The following is a 14094-nucleotide window of genomic DNA, read 5'->3' on the forward strand; positions in this document are numbered from 1 at the left end:
CAGATGGAACATTGAACGAATTAAAATCATAAAATGGGTTGTCTTTACAACTTATTGTTTGGATGCTGTGTACATAATAATGGATTGTCAAATTCAGAGATATGTATAACTTAATGTTTTCACCAGAAGAATTTTTTTTTTCTGCTGTGGATATCCAACTGTGATAGAATGTCAACATCTAAAGTTTTATATTTAGATTTGAACCAGAAATGTTATTTTACACAACACTGAGAGAGCAAGTTTCCCAAGCTTCTCTGTCACCTGCAACAGGCAAATTTTCATGATGGACTAAATGAGGCATACGATTCAAATTATGATATGATTGACCAATGACCAGATCATAAGTAAAAGTCAAAATTCTGTGGACACCATGGTTGATGAAAAAAAAACACAAAATGCTGGAGAAACTCAGCAGGTCAAACAGTGTAGCAAAGATAGAGAAACGCAACTGACATTTATTCTAATGCTCACTAGCATTTTCTCATACTTTGATGAAGGCCCTCAAGCCCAAAACATCAGTTATGTATCTCTGCCTTTACTACATAAAGGATACTGTTTGACCTGCTGAGTTTCTGCAGTATTTTGTATTCTTACCATTGAGTAGATTGTACATCTTTATAGGTTATTGTAAGAATTAGAAAAAAAATATTTAGAATGTATATTTATTAAGAGAAGGAGCAATGTTGTAAAATCAGCCCCAATGATCCATTTAGGCCACAAATATATTTGGTATCATTGAACATACATATAGGAGTAAAATATATTACATAATCAAAGTTGTTGTTTCACTCTCCAACATAAACTGAAGCCCTGTAAATTTTTCTCTTTTTGGATATTTATCCAGCTCCCTTTTGAATGCCACAATTGTATCTGTATCCACTATTTTCCCTAACAGTCACTCCAGATTTCTACCACTCACAAAAAAACATGTCACTTTAGATTATTTACATATTAAATACATCTATTAGATCTTCCAGAAAATGTATCTATTCCATAGAGCGAAATCCCATTTTATGTCCACTCAACCATAGTCTCATCTGTGAGATCATTTTCGTAAATCCCTGCATATCTTCTGAAACCATTACATTTTTCACCATAACTGTCTTGGTCTTGTACTATTCGGCTTTACTGAGGAAGCCTGGAATCCCAGGGTCCATTTTTAACCACTTTCAATGGAATATGAATATATTCCCCAGATCTTTCAAATGTTATATCCGTCTGATAGCAAACTTTCTAATGTAATACATGAGTAAAGTGGCAACAATTTAGAGAACTTCTGGGTTTAGGAAGGCAGTTCTGAATGACAATTCAAGATGGAAGAAAACCAGAACAACTAACCTTGTTTTGGTGTTTTAATATTCACAGGTTGGAATCCTGTTGTTAAAATTGAAGAGTCAGTGACATCGGAATCAAAATCTTGCTGTTTCTTTCGATATACAAGTATCACTACAATGAGCAATAATGTAAGGCATACAGCTACTGCTGCAACCCCAGTATAGAGGGCAATATCAGCTGGCACTGCAGAAGCTGGAAAGCAAAACAGATTTGAGCAGTTGCTGAATGAATATTATAGCATAAAGATAGCATAAATACCTTTCCATTACAGAATGAATTCAAAGTTAATTGATACAAAAAATATTACTTTCAACTTTAAGATATCGTACGTTATTGTCAAGTGGTATCTTAAATTAAGCTAAGTCTACTAAATCTTCAAGTGTATTTTATTTGATAGAAAGTAACATTTATAAGTAGAATAAAAATGTTTCTCTCCACAGATGCTGATCGTGTTGGCAATTCAGTTTGACAAAAGTCATTTTCAGAAATATTAGTCTTCTCACGATGATTCATAGTTGGGTTCATATACCGGTAATTTGAACACTTACATTTTAATGGCATCGCATTGATACTGATACAAATAGGTCATGAAATTCAAATCATTTAACATCAGATTATGTAATGATTATCTGCAGAAAAAAATATGCATATACATAAATGTGAAATTTTTGAAATGAGCCACTCACATCTTATGTAAAGGACAAAACTAGAGAGCCCTGAACTACTCGAGCATGAATTGCAAGGTAGAATTAGCATCTTATAAAGTGACCAAATGTTGGTCGTGGTATGTAAATTTAAGGGAGGAAATTATGTATTCTCATATATCTGCTGCCCATCTCCTTTCAGAAAGAAAGGATCACTGGCTGATATCTGTACATGCCTATCAGCATCCAAGGTCTTGCTGCATTAAAGCAAAGACAGCCACTCTTACTGACAAACGCAAATATGTACATATAAATCAGGAGCAGGAGTTGGCTATTCAATCTCTTGAGCCTGCTCTGCCAAGTAATAAGGTTATGACTAATTTGATTGCAACAGCAATTCTGATTGACTCTACATCCCCTTTCGTGCTAAGTACACATCTCTGCCTTTAAAGAATATTCAGGCACTTTTCAAAATTCTACCCTAGCCTATACAATCTTTTTTTTAAATATTTTATTTTAAATTTTTCTAAGCTCATATAGAACATTATTACATACATCATATAAATAGTATTTTTAAATGACAGTCTCATATGATTGCCCAAATCTCACCCACCCCTCCCAACTGCTAACATTAAAAAAAAATGTCCAATAAAGAAAGGGTTTTTGATCATGCCTTCATTAATTCGTCCATATCTTGATCTTCAGGATTCAACACTATTAACCTAACTGTACTATTTAAACCTTTTTGGGGAAGTTAAATTATATCCTTAAGCCAGAATGATTCAAATAAGTTTGCCATATTTTAACAAAAACATCATATTTCTTTCTAAGCTTATGTTGTCTTTTCCCGAGGGGGGGGGGGCACAACTTTGTATTTCCATATTCCAGCGAGTAATAAGTGGGGAGAGTCGGACTTCCATGCAACAGCTATATATTTCTTGGCTACCACTAGAGTAATCCTCACGAACTGTATTTGATATTTTTTTTTAATAGTTTTGTGCTAATAAGATGCTCAATAAATACAGTTCTGGTTCCAAAGAAAAATCCACTTCTCTATTTTTTGTCAAAATTTCTGCCAAGTCATAGCAAAAAGATCTTTCTTTCACACATAGCAGAATGTTTATATATTAAAGTTCCAACCTCTACACCACACATAAAGCACGAGCCCAGCAGTGCAAGGTAATATTGGTGCATAAAATTGTATTGAACCAATCTATATCTGACATTTATAAATGATATCATATTATCAGAGCACAATTTTTTGACCAATATTGTTCTTGAATCCTGTTCCCCAAGTCTATCTCCCACCTTTCCCTCAAATTGTGCAAGTCCAGTTTCAAGCTATTGCTCTGCAATAGGAAATACATCTTAGATATAAATTTACCTGTGATCCCCTTTCGAAGATGAGTCTCTATGTCACTACACATTGGCTGGACTTAAACTATCTCTTAAAAAAGATCTTAATTGAAGATAGCAGAAGAATGTTCCATTTGACAAATCATATCTATTTTTCAGCTATACAAATGTCATAAATTGTCCTTGTTCGTAACAATCCTTGATACACCTGATCCCTCTACGGAGCCCAGTGTCAAGGATTTTATTTCCTAATATTAGCATTAACTAATTTTGACACAAGGGTGTTTTTGAAGAGACCCCACTTTTAGTAGCTCATGCAATCTTTCTTCATAAGAGGTACACCCTTTATCTGATTGGAATATTTGTCAAATTAACCTGCTGTGAACTGCTTCCCAACCTATTAATATCCTTGTTTAAGTAGAGAGATCAATATTTATTCAGTAATTCAATGTGGTCTTACCCAATATAACTGAAGCATAATCTCCTTTGTTTGCATTTAATCTTGCAGCCTAAGCAATAACATTCTGCTAACCTTCCTAATTACTTCTTGTACTTGTGTACAAGTCTGTGAATTGTGCACTAGGATATAGAAAACAGTCATAAAAATTGAGATAAACATGTTTTTTCTCCCTATTTTCCTCAATATTCTCCCTACATTTATCCTCAATATTTGATTTCTATCAACTGCACTATCTCATAGCATAATTTCCATTGTAATTGTTGCTTTACTGATAACAATTCCCTTTCAAAGCCCAACAGAAATATTAAAATCATTCCTTCGTCCTTGTGTTGGACAGATTAGATGAAGAACATTTATTCCTATGACAGAAGAGTCTAGAACAAGAGGACACAACCAGGTTTGAAGGGAATCTGCTTAGAACATAGATAAGAAGGAATTTCTTCAGCCATATCTGTGGAATTTGTTTCCACTGGAGGTTGGGGAGGTCAGGTCATTGAGTGTATTTGAGACAGAGATTGATAGGCTCTTGATTAGCCAGGACATCAAAGGTTATGGGAAGAAGGTCAGGCAGTGGTTCTGAGTGGGGAAATGCATCAGCTCATGATTAAAAGGCAGGGTAGACTCGATGGGCTTAAGGTGGTATGTGGGTGGAAAGAAAAAGGTTGACAACCACTGTTTAAATCAAACCTAATTGACTCATTATGTGCATGGTTTCATAACTCCAAAGGAAATGGACCAATGACAATTTTTCTCAAGCAAAAATTTTCAGGTCTCTAGCAGTGATTCTCAACTTTCCCTTCTCACTCCCACATCACCTTAAGCAATCCCTTACTAATCACAGAGCACTGATGGCATAGGGATTTCTTAAAGTGGTATGTGAGTGGGAAAAAATGGTTGAGAACCACTGGCCTAGACCCAGTGACCTACATCTGGATCATAGCCCTCCTTAACCCTCCTATCCATGTACCTGTTCAAATTTCTCTTAAATGTTGACATCGAACCTGTATCCACATTCTGCACTCTCAACCTAAGGATCAGACCTGTCTTTCCATAATTATCTTGGAACTAATATTATTATCACTAGATCTAATATATTCCTTCCAGATATAGTTTTACTTTTTTTTTGACTTACAGTAGGAACCAAAAACTACAAAATATACGTAACCCTCAGGGTAAGCTGCACAGCTGCATTATTTTTAGATTTAAAAAAAATTATTTATTAGAGTACGTTAGATGGTTTTTTTTATACAATACCTTTGAATTTTTTTTCATTTTTGCCCATTGTAGTGGAGGGGGATCGAGTATATATATCTATATATATAGATATATATCTATATATATAGATATATATACACACACGTACAGATGTGATACTGAATTTTCAGTTTTTTTTTTCCCTTTTATTCATTGTATTGTATTTCCTATAAAAACTAATAAAAAAGATTGAAAAGGAAAGATTGCTCCAGTAGACGAGCCGTCTAGTCTCAAATTTTCTATAATTCTTTTCTTTCATCATTCATATAAATATGCTAACATAATCTGGATTAAAAAAAACTTGTCATTTTAAGGCTGAAATTGGTTCATCATTCAAACTGTTTAACCTTTCAAGTAATGTAAGTGAAGAACAAAAATAATTAGGTGTTCTCAAAGTAATGATTTGAATTTTCCAAAGTATATAATTTGTTGCATAGTGGTAGTAAAATAAGGTCACAAAAATCCATTAACAAGTCAATTAAAAACATAAAATTGGTGTTTTTTTTGAAAGAAACAAGGTGATAGCATTTGATGAGCAAAATTAAATTAAATTGACAAATGAGAGCAGTCATTAGCGTGGCCATATAGTTTTTCGTTACCACAACTAACAACTCTTCAGTAATGGTGAACATTTCAGTCAGAGAAAATGAAGTCTATTTAATTATAGCTGGGTTGACAGATGCTGGGAGTCTTAGCTCCCAATGATGGATTACTACCAATAGACTTGCATGTTAAGTACAATACTGTCCATTCTCTAGGTTATTAAATTGATTATTGATAGTGTTCAGATTTCTTAGTTGATATGCATTGAATGCACTCATTAAATGGTTCTATGTAGCAAACTGGGTGCAGAGAGTACAACTGGCAAAGGAAAGTGGCTCTGCTCACCTTGATGGATAAGGTAATGAGGGAAGAATCAGGTCACCATTTGGTCCAGGTTATGTTATCTCCTACTATAGCAGTCCCAGTAGTTCCATTCTCCTTCTTCATGATGCAAACTATTTCCTCTCATACCTACAGAGTTTCTGTTTCCATCAATCATCCTTTAGTGAACTCCATGTCATTATTTTCAGTAAAAAGATTACTCTTCATATCTGTCTTGTGTCTTTTGCCCAACATAGTACATCTAATGTTTGCCTCATTAAAGAACCACTTAGACAGATAAGGCATTGAACGATAAGGTCCTATGTAGGTAAATGGGATTTTTTATACAAGAACAAAAAATTGTCATGGACATAGTAGATCAAATAATCTGTTTCTGTGCTGTACCACACTGTGATCTTATTATTCTATGAATCGATGTCCCCTGTTCAGTGAGTCATCCAGTAATGGGAACAGGCTCCTTCTATCCTCTATGTGTCAAGTGAGAGAGGGCAGAAGAGGTGAAATTAAAGAGGTCAAGCCTCATGGGCATTGACACAAGTTTTGTCAAATGACAGGACAGGGTGAGGTCAGAGTCAAAGATTCTAATATTAAAATGCAGCAAACGTCATCAATTGCCTGACCAGCTTCTCACATTTAAAAATAACCTTTATCAATTAGAGCTAAATATCTAACAAGCAAATGCCCAAATATATCTTCACATATTTATCACAAAGCCAAGCCTCAAATGCATAACGAGTACCTATTCAACTATAGCAGACACATCATCTGGAAACAATGCCAGGCAGTCACTGGGACACTTCCTTTCCTTCTGCAGGAAGGATGACACATATCAACAGCAAACTGATGGGGCCAAATCAGGTTCTGACACCTCATCCTAGAGACAAAGCAACAAATTTTCTGCAGCAGGTGTCAGAGCAATGACCTTTGAAGAAAATAGTCTATTCAAACTCATTCCCCCCCCCACCCCCTTTAGATTTATCTTCACTTACACCTCTGCAGGGTACAAAGCATGCACCTCTTGCTCATCCCACCCATCTCTGCAACGCTTACCATTAATCTTTCTAATTTTAAAGCAGCAAGAACTCCCACTTGTAACAGTGGCTGAGCTGCAACAGGGAAGGCATGGCATCACTCAAAATGCCACTCACAGCCATTATCTCAAACTCGAACTTTGCATGGCATGCTTAAAGGTTGAATCTGTGTATGGACAGTCAACCAGTGGACAAAGAACAGCCAATAGCCAACAGTCTGCTAGAGGTTGGTCAAGTTGGATGCTAGAGCTGGAACAGAAGGATATTAAATAATTGGTTTATTGGCAGGCCAATAAAATAACGCATGAATAAAATTTGGGAGATGACTGGCTGCATCACAGTATAGCATTAGGGATGCCGTTACTGCTGAGCACAAAGCCCTGTAAAAGGTTGTGGACACAGTCCAGAGCATCACAGGCAAAACCATCCTCACCATTGAGAACATCTACAGGGAATGCTGCTGTTGGAGAGCACCTCCCTGCCACATGCCCTGTTCTCTCTGCTACCATCTGGAAAGAGGTTTAGGTGCCAGAAGACTCACACCACCAGGTTCAGTAACAGCTGCTACCCCTCCACTATTAGGCTCGTCAACAACAAACTCAATCTCGGACCCATTTAAGCACTCTAACTTTTGCACTTTATTGTGTTTTTATTCTATTTGTATTGCAGAGTTTGTTTTCATTTCTTTATTTGTTTACATGTGTTTAGTTTATTTTGCATTACCAATAAGTGGTAGTTCTACAGGAAAAAGAATCTTAGGGTTGCATGCGATGTCATGTATGTACTCTGACAATAAATATGAAATCTCAGATAAACTGTGCCCTGGAGTCCTGTTTTGACAACATGCAAGCAGAAATCAGACAATTGCGGAACTATCAATGGTATAGTTTCTAATGGCTAGCGTCTCAGATTCCAACCAAAAGTCATCCAATGTCCGACTTCAGCAATGGAAGCTCAGCTTTCTGTCAATTAAACCAAGCTTATACCAGACTTCTTCATTATTGTTTGGATATCGGTGTTCAGGGGATCTTTGAGGCTGTCGTGGCACACCAGCAATCTGTCTTGAAAAAGATTCAGGTTGGTAAAGAAGAGAGAAACAGATTTAATTTTTCATTCATCAGCGCATGGAGTGTCAAAGACCTAGGATCAATCATAACCTCTGGTACTACCTGTGCGGAGATTACTCATTCTCCCTGTGACTGTATGGGTTTTCCCCGGGTAGTTCAGTTTCCTCTCACATGCCTAAGCTGTGGAGTTTTGTAAGTGAATTGGGTGCAGTGAATTGTCCCTGGTCAGTGGGTGAATCTGAATTGAGGGAAAATTGATGTGCATTTGGAAAGAATAAACATAATGGATTTAATGTAGAATTAGTGTAAATGTGTGGTTTGAGGTTCGCTTGGACTCAAGTGGATTGAAAGGCCTGTTTTCATGTTGTTTTGTCTGATATTTCTTTTTCTTACTCTGCAGATGCTGCTTGACTTTTGTGTATTTACCACATTATAATTTGAATATTCGACATCCACAATAGCTGTCAGAGATGACATTGAATTTCCAGTGGTTTGAACAGTGTAGCATTCATATTACTTGAACTCAACTAGTACATGAGCATTGTCTGTGGTTGCAGACACAAAGAAACAATGCACTGAGAAGACCATTACTTCATCATAATTGTGCTGGTTCATTATCAAGGTTGTCATACTTAATGCTCACTACTTTGGTTTGTAACTTGGGTTTCTGAGGCTTCAGTAATTACCCACATCTCACGTGAAATCCTAGCACTTTTCCAAGTGAAGGACACCAGATCACAGAAACTCCCTGAATGAATAAAACAAAAGTCGAACCCTCCTTTGAATACGTAACCTTTGATTACTGACGTACTCACCAAAGGATTTATGAATGAATAACATTCACAAACTTAAAAAAAACACTCAAAATCTTAGTGACGTAGAGGCTAGCGCAACACCTTTTACTGCACCAGTGAATGGGTCTGGGGTTCAAATCCCACGCCGTTTGTAAGGAGTTTGTACGTGGGTTTTACCCAGGGGCTCTGGTTTCCTCCCACCATTCAAAACGTACCGTGAGTGTAGGTTCATTGGGTGAAAATTGGGCGGCACGGGATCGTGGGCCAAAATGGCCTGTTACTGTGCTGTATGTTAAATTTAAAAAATTAAAACTATTAAAACATTTTAAATCAACTTGAAAAGTAAGAACATTTAAAAAAAACAAACAAGAAATTGATAAGTATCTCGTTAGTAAGGGTATCAAGGGTTATGGGGAAAAGGCTGGAAATTGGAACTAGGTGTGAGCATAATTCAGCTTAGTATAGAGTCATGGAACAGACTTGATGGCCCTGCTTCTGCTCCTTTAACTTGTGATCTTGTGAACTTCATTAAATAGAATTACCTTCTATTTACTCCTCTGTTTACTATGTAGTGAAAGGTTTGCAACTGCCAATTAAAAATATACTGCAATGGTGGAAATCTGGAAGTCTTCTGTGCTTGGTCTGGCCTCTCACTACATAACATCATACTCACAGCAATGCAGCTGATTCTTAACCACATTCTGAAATGGCTAAGAAAATCACTCAGTTCTATGACATATATATATATAACATAAAATAAATCTTTCTCACATACAAGACTGGTGTTAAAATTGAAAGAAGCATCCTGCAGGCAAGCCAAGCAACAGAGACAGAATTGTATTCATAGAATCATACATTGGTATCGGTTGTGGAGATCATTATTGGGTGTATTTAAGACACAGATAGATAGGTTCTTGATTAGTCAGGGCATCAAAGGTTATGGGGAGAAAGCCAGGCAGTGGGACTGAATGGGGGAATGGATCATTCATGATTAAATGTTGGGGTAGACTCAATGGGTTGAACAGCCTATTTCTATTCCAATGTCTTATGGTCTTGCAGGTAAGTTTCCAGACACCTCTAGTGTAATGCCCGAGGACATCCTGTCACACTGGCAGCCTGAAAGAGAGGTGGTGGTGCAGTGGCATGCAACCCAAATAAGGCCACGTTGAGGTTGACCATAGGTAAATAAACCCTGATGATCCAACTCTCCAATGCTGAAAATGTGCATGGAACAATAAAAGTGATAGAATATTCTCTGGCTGGAGAACTTCAGGGTTCATCATTCATAGTGGATTAAAGGTGCCACTATTAAACAAAACTTGAAAGACTGTGTTGGCAGCATATAATGAACCAATGGAACCAATAAACTTACTTAACCTCTTTCTCACTGATTGAACTGCAGCCTATCCATGTTATCACTGGTAAAAACGATCAGCAGAAAAGTCCCATTAGTATGGTCTTACTTGGCACGAACATAGTGTTAAATGGGATAAGCTGAAAACACAAATGGCCACCCACACCTGTGCATCAAAGAAGGTGCTGAGAGTAATCAGCAGTAGAAATGTACACATGACAACTTGTTCCCAACGAACCCCAGCACATCTCTTGAGTCTATCCTGCCGGCCGATCCATGGGATAAATCATGGTTCAACAAGAGGGCAGAAGGGCACTCCAGGACCATCACTGCATACACCCAAACATGACATGGCTACCAAGTGAAGCTATAAAATGTGAGCAGAAATCTACAACATGGTAAGTAATCAGCAGATCAGATCAACATTCTTTAGTTGATTTGTGAATGGTCTTTGTCTCTTCTTGTCTTTGGCTTGGCTTCGCGGACGAAGATTTATGGAGGGGGTAAAAAGTCCACGTCAGCTGCAGGCTCGTTTGTGGCCGACCAGTCCGATGCGGGACAGGCAGACACGATTGCAGCGGTTGCAAGGGAAAATTGGTTGGTTGGGGTTGGGTGTTGGGTCTTTCCTCCTTTGCCTTTTGTCAGTGAGGTGGGCTCTGCGGTCTTCTTCAAAGGAGGCTGCTGCCCGCCAAACTGTGAGGCGCCAAGATGCACGGTTTGAGGCGTTATCAGCCCACTGGCGGTGGTCAATGTGGCAGGCACCAAGAGATTTCTTTAGGCAGTCCTTGTACCTTTTCTTTGGTGCACCTCTGTCACGGTGGCCAGTGGAGAGCTCGCCATATAATACGATCTTGGGAAGGCGATGGTCCTCCATTCTGGAGACGTGACCCATCCAGCGCAGCTGGATCTTCAGCAGCGTGGACTCGATGCTGTCGACCTCTGCCATCTCGAGTACCTCGACGTTAGGGGTGTGAGCGCTCCAATGGATGTTGAGGATGGAGCGGAGACAATGGTAGCAGACAAATAAATGCCTCGCATCTCCAAGAACATTCCCATCCTCAGCGATGGCGGAGCCTTGCTTGCAAGTGCCAATGACAAGGCTGAGGAATATACAACAAATTTTCAGACAGAGAGGCTAAAGAGATAATTCACCTTGCCTTTTATCCACATTATTCAATTATTCATAACTGATCGTACACAGCAGTCTTTAATCACGGCTCCTAGTAAAGCTTTCCACAGCTTTTGAATTCTGGGTTAAAAAAAAACTTCCCAGACCCTCTTAAATCTATTAGATTTATATCTTTATCCCCTCTATCACTGTAGACATTGTTTCTATCCAGCCTGTCATAATTTTTCATTATTTTCAAGACTTCTGAAATATAATTCGATTTGTTCTAATGAAAGCAGTCTTATTTGTTCAAGGATTGTTGAGGGTCATAATTCTCAATATCAGTTACAATCCGAGGGGATCTGCGCCATATGTTCTCTATTTTTTCAATAATTTTCCAGTGTCATGTCAAGCCCGAATGCAGTGTGGTAAACAAACAGAGGCATTACAGACATCTTATGACAATTGCATCTTGAGTTTTACATTTGGATCCCTTACTTTAATATTTGGTATTCTTTTAATTATTTTCTTGACTTTACCCGTTGATTATTTTTGTAACCTTGTGAACTAATAGTTGTGACATTGAATTCTCTCTACTGTATCCATTCCATAACTGATCAACATCACTTCATTTTATTTTCTATTTAATTCAATCTTACAGCGTCTACATAAACAATGGAACAAGGTAGTTTGAGGACACAAGATCCCTGATCTCTGCCCAATAGGGATGATTTCAAACTACTTTCTTCTTAGCTTTCACATTGTTGCTAATCCACGTGTGGAGGAAAAATCCTGCCTTTCATATTGTTGCTAATCCACGTGTGGAGGAAAAATCCTGCCTTTCATATTGTTGCTAATCCACATGTGGAGGAAAAATCCTGCCTTTCATATTGTTGCTAATCCATGTGTGGAGGAAAAATCCTGCCTTTCATATTGTTGCTAATCCACATGAGGAGGGAAAATCCTGCCTTTCATATTTTCCATTATAGATTGCTGACATTTAAAACATTTTTTTTTCCCTGGCAGGATGGGCTCACAGTCTTTTCTTAACAAATAACTGAGGGAAGTGTAAGGTCAGGTGTGTAGCCTCAGGTTGACTTGAGGCTATTGGTGCCAGTTGGGAAATGCGACTGTGGTTACCTTGTTTGGGTGAAAGGGGAAGCCACCTGCTTACTGCTTTGGGCATGATGTAATGCCACCTTTGTCCTTTGCCTTCAACTGTTTTCTCTTTTGTTTTCTGATTGTAAGTTTGTGTGTCTCTTTTACTCAGACAGAGACTCAGAGCTCTGCTTTTAGGAGATAGACTCTTTCCGTGGCTTTCTGTTAGCAGCATTCCTGTGTGTCTGAGATTTTTCCACAACAACATGTTTCTACCCTACTGCCTCTATTATATTCAAAGATCTTATCTGACAACCTCACATATGAAACCCACTCAAAAAAATTCAAGATACAGGTATTCTCCGATTTACCATGGCAATTCGTACCTACAACCAAATTTTTAAAAAATATTTTTAAAATTATGCATTTACGGGTGAAATTTGGACCTATCTATGGAAAATAACACCTCTCGTGTGAGGTTGGCAGTAGTGGGTAACCTCTGTGGCCACCATGTTGTATTTGACAAACAATAACACGGATACATTGCATTTCCGACACGTGTCCATTTCGAGAGTCAGTCAGAATAGAACACGGACCCAAGTTGAGGAGTGCCTGTAAAACATGTCAACTACACTTTCTTATTGACTGTACCCATTGCTTCCTTAAATAACTTTCCTACATTTGTTAAGCACTATCTTCTTTTCCCAGATTTATACTGTTGAAAATTATCTTTTAAATATATTGATGTTGAATAATTACACATTTCGCTAAATATTTTCAAACATTTCATAGATGTTAAACTGATTTTTTTGTCAAGTATCTTATTTTTGAAAAACGAATTCATTTTCACTACTCTGCCTTCCTACGTACATATATTAAAGAGGATTTTCATGAATGGATGAAGCATGCAGGATTCTCCGATGGCCCGGTACCTCTCTCACAATCATCTTGACTAATTTAAAAGCTCGTGTCCTTTCTGATTAAGCCTTTGGAAAATGTACAAACTTACAAACTAATCCAAGTAAACATTTTCTAGGACAGAGAAAATGCAGGAATTGATTTAAATGTTTTACAGAGTACCTCGTGTTTTGTAAAAACATGAGGATTTTTCCTATCAGTTTCCACTTAACTCTTTTTTCCTGACTTATCTTTCGTGACTATTTCCTGTATAATTATGATTCACTTTACATGAAGTTTCAGCTATGAGTGTATATTGAATATTTTACAAAATACCATTGGTTCCAGTTAACTTCATCTAAATTTGACAGCAATTTATTGTAGAAAATGTAACTTCTGAACTCTTAGTCCTTTACACTGACATCAAAAGCTAACAATTCCAATCCCTCAATCAAAATATGCACACTCAAAATATGTGCCTGAATATAATCTACATTTTCTTAAACTCAAATGGCAAAATCAAGAAATATTATAAGGATATTTTCCATATGAAGGACTTTGAAATGCTATTTTCATTTTACTGGCATAAACAAAGACTATGTGCTATTTCCCATCCTCATAAATCCCAATCACGATTCTTTTACCTTCTGCTTTGCAACAGTAAGTTGTTTCTCTCACATGGGAGATTGTTACAAACAACGTAAAAATACAATTCTGGAGAAACTCAGCAGGTTAAACAGTGTCCTTTATGTAGCAAAGATAAAGATACATAACTGACGTTTCGGGCTTGGGCCCTTCATCAAGGTATGGA

At 37.4% G+C, this 14094-nt stretch overlaps 1 protein-coding gene across 17 annotated transcripts in view; it reads right to left on the reverse strand.

The window, feature by feature from the left end:
- The window catches only part of unc5a (unc-5 netrin receptor A), a 301205-nt gene that overhangs the window by 80729 nt on the left and 206382 nt on the right, over window positions 1-14094 (reverse strand). For all 17 annotated transcript variants that reach the window (XR_011344851.1, XR_011344852.1, XM_069898690.1 and 14 more), the window contains one exon: window positions 1339-1527. Coding sequence is in view for 15 of the 17 variants with exons in the window: in XM_069898690.1 (XP_069754791.1) it covers window positions 1339-1527 (189 nt within the window). In the remaining 2 variants the exon portion in view is untranslated. The remainder of the gene's footprint in view (window positions 1-1338; window positions 1528-14094) is intronic.

Source organism: Narcine bancroftii, chromosome 9 (assembly GCF_036971445.1).
Source record: "Narcine bancroftii isolate sNarBan1 chromosome 9, sNarBan1.hap1, whole genome shotgun sequence".
NCBI classification, from domain to species: Eukaryota; Metazoa; Chordata; class Chondrichthyes; order Torpediniformes; family Narcinidae; genus Narcine; species Narcine bancroftii.